Consider the following 8,523-nt stretch of genomic DNA (forward strand, 5'->3'; position numbering starts at 1 on the left):
ATGCATGCATGGAAGCTGATCTCCATGGATGCGCACATGTCTTCACCAAAGCGAGGCAGTCTCCAGCTACCATGGGTTATGCTACCCATCTTCCATGCGTGCACGGAAGCTGCTCTCCATGGATGTGCACATGGCTTCGCCAAAGCGAGCCAGTCTCCAGCTACCATGCGTGCATGGATGCTGCTCTCCATGGACGCGCACATGGCTTCGCCAAAGCGAGCCCCCACCATGGATGTTGCCATCCCACCAAACGCAGGGCCCTCACGTCCTTCCCAAGTCCTCAGATGTCTGTACTTTGGCGTGTCATCCACCGCACCGCACCGCCCTCGCCCTTGCATTTGTGGTGTGGGGTTGGCTGTGGCTGTCTCCCTTGCCTTCTTCTTCCCCCCTTCATCAAAGCTCGTCACTTCATCCTCACCTTCTCCCACACCTCGATCGCCAAACATTCTTCTTGAACAGTGATCATATTTATATGGCAGATTCATATTCTATTATGATGAAAACTGCTTTCCGGCTTCCGTTTGTCAAAGATGAGAGAGACCAGCACTCAAACAACAGTAGAAAGCTCCTCTCTGGGATCATTAAGAGAAGATGAGCCAGCAGATCTGTCGCAGGCTGCGCTCAGTTAGCTGGAGACCTCCTCCAAGAGCTTATACCTTCTGGCTTTGCCCCTCAGGACTTGCCTTGCCCTTCCCGAGCCCGACGACAGCTCTCCCGACCAGACCCGGTCGGTGACATCCGACGCCGACCAGTCCAGCAGCCTGGGCTTCTTGATAGGCTTGTTGAGCTGCGACGAGAAGTCTCCTCGATGGAGCTTACTTGCTCCTGAGTCATTGCTGCTGTCGTTGTTACTGGAAGAAGAGACCAATCTGTTGGTGTCCTTCATGGCTTCTTTGGGAAGAGACCTCTCTCCTTCCTCCCTTAGACACCAATTGCATGTCCGGTAGGATTCAGCTTTGGGATAGAAATTACTACAGTATCTGCTGAGATTGTTGAGATCAGCTAATATGTAATGGAGTGTATGATGATATGTACTATCGTTCCATGACCAACCACATTCATGGTAATGTTTGATGGAGAGGTTAAATTGCAAATAAAGATAATAAATGAAACCTAAACAGATCAATTCCATCAAACATAGATACTTCATAAATGTCGGATAAGATTTAATGCAACTCTGACAGACCGGAGACAAATGAATCCTGGATAGGACAAAAATGTGGTACAGTCATAAAGCTAGTGGAAATTAGCTTCCACGTTTGTTCTTCGATCATTCTTGTATGAGTCACATGTTATTGCAGTAATACGAAAAAAGTCCTAATTTCTAGGGTTCTATCTTGTTTCGTAGATGAGGATCCTCATAAAATTGATGGAAGAAGGCATGAGCGTGTATGGATTGATACGACGAGACTTACAAGTGAACTGATACTATATATATGAAGAGCTTAATGTTTGTTCATTGAGGATCTTCGTTGGGAGGCAGATCTTGTTGCTGAGAAGCTATTGATTAACACGATGAACACAACATGTCTTGCATGGGATTCCTTCTTTGTATTGAATAGCCTTGAACAAGGCTTTAGGTTAGAGCAGTAGTTGCAGTTCTTGAAACAAGACAAGATGATGCAGCAGCAGAAAGAGACGGCGACCGACCTGTGCTGAGACCTCACAAGGCAGAGCTTGCACCGGAAGAGCTCCTGCATCAGCCCACGATCGCCGCACATGCAACAGACCACCGACGACGGCGGTGGCGCAGCGCCTCCCTTGCTCCCCATTCTACTTCCTAAGCGAGAAGGAAAGGGGAGGAATCTGATGCTGTCAACCCCTTCCTTTTTGTGCTTTTTGGAGAGGAAGAGGAGAGGAACAAGGAAGGAAGCTTTGAAAATGTATGGAGTGGAAAATAAGAGAAGGAAAGGAATGGATGGGGTTAGGCAATGCTTGCATGGGCCCTGCAAGAAGAAGAGGTATCTTTCAGATGGAAGGTTGTCACAATTCTTGGCAACTTCATGGGCTGTTTTATTATTATCTCTGCATGGATAAACAAAAGGGTTGGATGGGAAAGTCTCAGCTAAAAAAGTAACAACATGACCAATCTTGTGGAAGAGGTCATGGACTTTCTCGGTCACAGGTCATCTTCATATGCACTGATATATAACTTAGGATTCTTTTTCGCTCCAAGTCTTCTCATATGACTAGGAATGGGTGTCAGCATCATTGCATGTATCCAAAAGGCAGCCCACTGTCACCTTTGATAGTCTCACATGCACTAAGGAAGAATAAATGGATAGTGTTGCCATGCAAATGCTCTAAGATTTTGCTCCTAACCGTTTAGTCTCACATAGAAAGTGATGATGCATTATTGTGCTTCGGTCCACAAAAACCTTGATGAGCTTACCTAATAAGTATGTTGCACGTCCTTAAGAAATCTAAATAAAATTGATAAGAGTGAAGGAAACAATGTGAAATAGTACAAGCTTTTAAACATACGAGATTTATCTAACCTATAAAGAAACTCAATTATCTTCTTAATCAACTTGTGTAAAATACCTAAGTACAAAACAACAGTAGTATATTTATCTGATTAATTATTCACATCCAATGTGAGACTAAACTTGACCTATGACACTGTAATCGTGATTATATATATTCTCTGATCACGGAACAAATATATCAGACAACTCGTAGATGTGGTCATCAAGAACAAATATAAATCCGTCCTAATGTAATTATGTAATGCTTGTGTATTATTTAGTTGTTCATGTGTTGATGCCCATTGCACGAGGAATAAGAGACTAACATCTGTAAATTCACCTTTCATTCCAGAATAATATATTGCAATGTGTTGGTTGCTGAGCCATTCCTCTCTCGTAGATGCTTTGCTTTATGTGCACAAACGAAGCATAGTGATCATTGATACACATTTGATGATGATTCAAAACCTCACCTGCCTCGGTCAGAAGACATGGTCAATTAAATAGCCTTGAGTGGTTGCCACCTATGCCAGCCATGGACTCCACTCATAAAAATGGTGTTGAGGACAGTTTATATGGGTGAAACCATTCATTTTTGTGAGCAGGTAGGAAATGAGAGAAGATGTGGAAGAAAATTTTTATTTAGATGAGGAATTAGTTTAAGAGTCCTAATTAAATTAAGAGACTTACATAATTAGGTTTGACACAGTATATATATATATATATATATATATATATATATATATATATATATATATATATATATATATATATATATATATATATATATATATATATATTTGTGTGTGTGTGTGTGCGCGCGCGCAATTACTACAAGAAATATATCTGAACTACTCTCGACTGCTGCTCGGTCGTGCATTTCTTCGACGGCATTGTGGACTCTCTCTCTCTCTCTGCACACTTTAGGTGGGCTTTATGGATGGAAAGTATTGGACGTTTCAGCAACAATGTGCCAAACATAACTTGCATATGCTTGAGGAACTGGAGAGGTTTCTTAGGGAATGGAGGACTCCACAGATTGCATAGTCCTCTATTTACTTTTGCTTGATTTGTTTTTCTTTTCTTCTTTGTTGTCTTTCAACTTTTTATTTTTCTTTTTCTGCACTCATTAAACTACTGATTTTCTTTTTTGATTATGTATACATGTTTTTCCTCTCAAAGGAGCTGATACTTTTGGCCAGAAAAGGGTTTCAAGAATGGCATCCTTGTTTTTCTAGTGCAAAGATAGTTGCAGACGTAGAGGAATTCTCTGAACACTTACGGTAAAGATTACTCTTTTAGATCAGTGTTTAGATCATGAAAACAATCTCGTTACATACAACAAAACCTTCAGCCGTTCAACAAGAGCAAACAAGAAATACATTACAATATCAAACCCAAACATAGTCTTTTCAACAACACGTCCAATACAATCACAAACCGTCAACAACATCTTCGACACAATCACAGGCCGCCGATAAGTTTGTTACATCCAGGAGATGCCAACAGACTGTTCCTATGCATCAAACTCATGATTACAGAACCTCGAATCCAGAAACAATGACCACAAACAATAGCATCCTTTCCTGCACTCCCAATACAAAGGCTCATGGTACACAATGTCGAGGCTCATGGTTGACACCAACAGCAAAGAAAAATCGGAGGGCAGCAGCAAGTAGAGTTGTTCTTAGATCATTGTCACAGAGTCAAATTGAACAAGCAGCACTTTGCAGCTTTGTTGTCCAACAACCATACCAAATCTGAACCACACCTTTCAAGAGGACAGTGACTCCCACTTTGCCAAAAGAGAACTATCAATGGACCACAGCCTTATCCACTCATCATGCACCCAAATGCCCCTTCCTCAATATATTTCAGCATGGCCCCAAACAAGGTTAATCATGAAGCAACCTGCCCTCCCTTGCCATGTCAACAAAGCAATATATCCTCCACAAGTCTTCAGGAAATGATTAAAGCCAAGACGCAATAGCCAGATTTCAATTTTCCTCTGCACTGTCATCCTACTGTCTAAAGAGACCAACAAAGCAAGATAAAAGTGGCAATCACCACCCAACATACCAGCCTTGTGCAAGCCTGCTTGTATCGATTGATCACACACACGCAGCACTCCTCGTGGTGCCCATCATTCCTTCTCAGTCAAAATAAGTTGCTCACAGACCCTCTTTGCATCGATTTGGAATCCTCGCTCCTCACACAAACTCATAGACACTAAAGGATAGCTATGCTTTATTGAACCATCATATCCCCCTTCCTCCACCATTAAAGCCCAAAACTCTAAAGCTGTGACTTTTAGGGTACTGATTCACACCTTCAATCATTGGAGCTGTGTGGATAGAACCCACTGGCCTCTTCCTTTCTCTTTCCATGACATTTAGAGAAAAGGGTCCATCCAACTGATACTGATACTACTACTACTGTGCAAATATCACATTCTAATATATATACAGATGCAAATAATAAAGATGCTGCTGGAGTAGCAACTAAGGAGTAGCATTCAAAGATCTGGTCTTCAGTTTAAGCGATTTGAGATAATGGATGGCCTCATCAAGGACAGAGGCAGCATCCTTCCCCCTCCCTCCAGGAATAATCGTTCTTAATATGCCAACTGTTTCTTGAATTCTTGCTCTTTTGAGTTGCCTGTCATCAGCATTCTGATCGTGATCGCCTCCTTTCACAAAGCTTGATTCAGTATCATCATCTTCATCTTTATTCCTATACCTCATAGGTTCGTTGGGGCAGTGAAAAACTTGTGAGCTTGCAGTATCTACAAGTGATGCATCAAATTCTACATCAACTCTCCTCCTCTTCACTGGAAGCATGGAGCTTGCGACCTCGGATGAACCCATCTCTAATGCCCCAACCGGAGAGTGTCCTGTGCTGGCCTCTTCATCATCAGAATCTGAGTACAACAGTGCATTGATTTCCTCCGTATCTTCATGCATCTCTTCACCTTCGTTCCTGCTAGAAACATTGGTTTCAGTGCTGCCCTGCAGACTGAAACCTGGGTTCATGGAATTAAAGCATGGAAAAGGGATATCTGATGAGCTACAGAAGAAGCTCCTTCCATAGCCAATTTGATCAAAGACCACGCATCTCTTCTTTGATCCATCAAATTCTGGATGCCTACAAGATGGGAACAGAGGAGGGATCAAAGATGATGTCTGTTGGAAGGGGTTGTCCGTGTTGATACCAGGGAAGGGTGTTGGAGTATTGACTGAGAAGACACAACCATGCGGAACATAGGCAGGAGACAGCATTGAATTGGTGTTCTGATACCCGATATCAAACTGTTGTATATTACTAGCAGGGTTCATGTTACTAAATTGCCAAGGTGAATGTTGCATGCCAGTCCGAGGATTCATATCCTTCTCCATCAAAACAAAGCCCAAATTGATGACCTGAAAGCAAGCATTAGTTGGTTAAAATTAAACGATGAGTCTATCAGATTCACATAAAGATACAAAATTTAATCAAAACACATGTTTTACCTCAGGCAATTAGTAAGTATAAAAAATTGTTTTCACTTCAGGATCTATGAAAAAAGGAGAGCAAAAGTGCCAGCCTTATCGAAGATGAACTGCTAAAGGGAAGCTAATTTACGTGACCGGCTTTAGGAGATGGCGGAAATACTCAGCCTATCAAAAATCAATACGATATGTCATATCAACTAGTGAAAATTAGATTGAAAAAAACTAAGCTTGTATCTTAAACATTCACCAAGCAGCCTATTGAGTCTCTTATTGCAATTTTACCTGGCAATCCTGCAATGGTCGGAAGCAAGCAATGACCCTAACAATTATGGTGGTGCTACCGGCGATCCCATTCTCGTGTTTCAAAGCTCGGAATCTCGTTCTCGTCGCTGCCTGGCACACCATTACTACTGTTCTTTCCTCTGAAACCAGACCAGTCCACCGAGAACCCAACAGAATGCAACCAAATGAAAAGAGGAAAAGAAGCCAAATGATACTCAAAAAGGACCAGTAAGATGGATCGCAGAGGCAAGACGAGGGAGAAATATAAGCCAAGTGGCAATCTTTAGGGTTTCTGCTGGCTCTAAGAGGGAACGCATGAGGAGGAAATGAGTTACAGAATAACTCTGCAATACAAGTTCAAGGAGATCACTTTCCGGTAGACATCAACCGAGAGACTCAGCCACCGCATACTGCTCTGAATCTTTAACCACAACAATCCTTCACTTCCGCCGAACCTCCGCGGCTTGAGACCCCTGAACAACGAATCCATCTTAAAACCTTAAATCTTGCACCAAGATTAATGGAGGATAACAGTTAGCAGTTCAAAGGAGTACAGGAACCCAAGCAGCCCTCCAAAAAGAAAACGTTTTGCTCTCAAATTCGTCTTGAAGCACATAAAAAAATTTAAAAGAACAGAGTACATAAGACAAACAAAGAACAAAACCTTGTTTTGATGTAAACAAATGAGAAAACGTCCTCATCAAGAAGATGCGAAACCAAGGAAAAAACTGCGAGAAAACAGATCAGAAGGAGAAGAAGTCTCGATTTTGAGCATGAAATCGATCAGATTCCTAACAAACCCAACAGACTCTAGAATCATTCATCAGATAACGATTGATTCGAGAGCCGGAGAGCAGAAAAGCTTCAGATTTCCATCGCCTTACACCGAAATAACCCCACAAAAAACGCAACTTCACAGTAAAAACTGGAGATCTCTTCATACCAGTCGATCCAAAGCGACAGAAAGATCGAATCCCACGCGCGGCTAGGAAGGCGAGCTCGAACGAGAGAATGATCACGAGGGTGGAGGGAGATCACGAGCTGAGGAGGGCGTGAAGCGTGGATCTTTATTGGAAGCAATAGGACGAAAGTACCCCTACTTATTATGCGAATATACAAATGCTTTTAGGTACAGTAAAGTAAATTCGGAAGAAAAATGCCCTTGAGCGTGATAATGGCTACAGACACGTGATGTGGTCAAAACAATCTGTTGACGAGAGGTGAGTCGCTTCCGAAACCCGTGGTTTGGTCCGGATGCTTGTTTCCTATATTGCTCTCCTCTGTTCCCTATAATTACATGCATGCCGCTGTGTTGTATCCTAATTCCGATTACATATGCACTTTTGTTTAACGTGGGATTTGAAAACACTTATCGGATGAGCTTCGGAGTCCATAATTTTTTATAAGTGGATTGAAATAATACCGTTATATTAATTTAGATAAAAGATTAATCCAAATGAGATCTTGAATCCAATCTCAATAAGAGGGTCTAGTACCTCATCATCGTTTTATAATAACAAAATTATCAAATACAATTTTAAACTCTTAATTTTTAATAAATAAATATGATATAATATATTAATATCTCAGATATAAAATTTTATTAGATGAGATTTTGATCCGAATAAGTGGGTAAACATGCATTCACCTCAATACCTTTTTTGTTCTTATTGTTGGCATATAATTCTACCTTTCTCCAGAAACCCCCAAATCTAGCTGTATTTAGTGCATTCAACCATGACAATGTGGCTGTACAAGATATGAAATTCTTTTAGTGCCATCAACCAGTCCATAATTTGGTGGGAATTGTGGGAAAACAAGTGGTATCAAAGTTCATTTGCTTTGCTACTACTGCATTTTTCCATTTGCATTCAAGTTCTTGTGTCAGAAGGTAAAGTGGTCTCTTTTGGCTTAAAGTGAAGTACAGTGATTCAAGTGCACTTTATGTAAAGGTATATAAGATTCTTCCTGGTATTATGGTTTATCTCTGTTTTTTTCTCCGGTTCTGATACGGAAAGTGATACACCACATCCTTCAATTGTAACCCATTAATCTAGGAGTACAACAAATTATTCTGAAATGCCAAAGTGTCTTGCATAATCCTACTTAGCAGCATGGAATTTATGTCTTTTATATATCCTTTTATTTTTCTATTCTTCGATTGATATAGTCAATATTTTTCTCCGGTTAAAATTGGATACGTGGATCCAATCAGATAATTAATACTTGGATCCTAATCACTTGAATTCATCGAAATAGGTTAATGAGACTTGTCACATTAA

At 41.0% G+C, this 8,523-nt stretch overlaps 2 protein-coding genes across 3 annotated transcripts; both read right to left on the reverse strand.

The window, feature by feature from the left end:
* Positions 1 to 467: 467 nt before the first annotated feature.
* LOC135652891 (uncharacterized) lies at positions 468 to 1,932 on the reverse strand. Its single transcript, XM_065174208.1, has 2 exons — positions 1,651 to 1,932; positions 468 to 980 (listed from the first exon to the last, which is right to left on the reverse strand). The coding sequence occupies exons 1-2, from the start codon at positions 1,770 to 1,772 to the stop codon at positions 626 to 628; spliced, it is 477 nt and encodes a 158-aa protein (XP_065030280.1). The 5' UTR covers positions 1,773 to 1,932; the 3' UTR covers positions 468 to 625.
* A 1,893-nt stretch (positions 1,933 to 3,825) lies between these two features.
* LOC135652167 (transcription factor bHLH143-like) lies at positions 3,826 to 7,310 on the reverse strand. 2 transcript variants are annotated; one of them, XR_010502081.1, is made up of 4 exons: positions 7,185 to 7,310; positions 6,242 to 6,714; positions 5,978 to 6,124; positions 3,826 to 5,887 (listed from the first exon to the last, which is right to left on the reverse strand). XR_010502081.1 is itself a non-coding variant. In XM_065172922.1 (2 exons), exon 2 carries the CDS (start codon positions 5,861 to 5,863, stop codon positions 4,970 to 4,972), a length of 894 nt encoding a protein of 297 aa, XP_065028994.1. In that variant the 5' UTR covers positions 5,864 to 5,887; positions 5,978 to 6,116; the 3' UTR covers positions 4,874 to 4,969. The 2 variants fall into 2 exon arrangements, 1 of the variants encoding a protein (XP_065028994.1); XM_065172922.1 differs by lacking the exons at positions 6,242 to 6,714; positions 7,185 to 7,310 and having other exon boundaries at positions 4,874 to 5,887; positions 5,978 to 6,116.
* Between the last annotated feature and the right edge of the window lie 1,213 nt (positions 7,311 to 8,523).

Source organism: Musa acuminata, chromosome BXJ3-11, assembly GCF_036884655.1.
Source record: "Musa acuminata AAA Group cultivar baxijiao chromosome BXJ3-11, Cavendish_Baxijiao_AAA, whole genome shotgun sequence".
Lineage (NCBI taxonomy): Eukaryota > Viridiplantae > Streptophyta > Magnoliopsida > Zingiberales > Musaceae > Musa > Musa acuminata.

What these genes read in the sequence shown, in the direction of transcription:
- LOC135652891 (XM_065174208.1), bottom strand. Translation starts at nt 1,772, where the DNA reads ATGGGGAGCAAGGGAGGCGCTGCGCCACCGCCGTCGTCGGTGGTCTGT. An exon ending in CTTGTGAGGTCTCAGCACAG is followed by an intron (nt 981 to 1,650) that starts GTCGGTCGCCGT and finishes CAATCTCAGCAG; the next exon opens with ATACTGTAGTAATTTCTATC.
- LOC135652167 (XM_065172922.1), bottom strand. Translation starts at nt 5,863, where the DNA reads ATGGAGAAGGATATGAATCCTCGGACTGGCATGCAACATTCACCTTGG.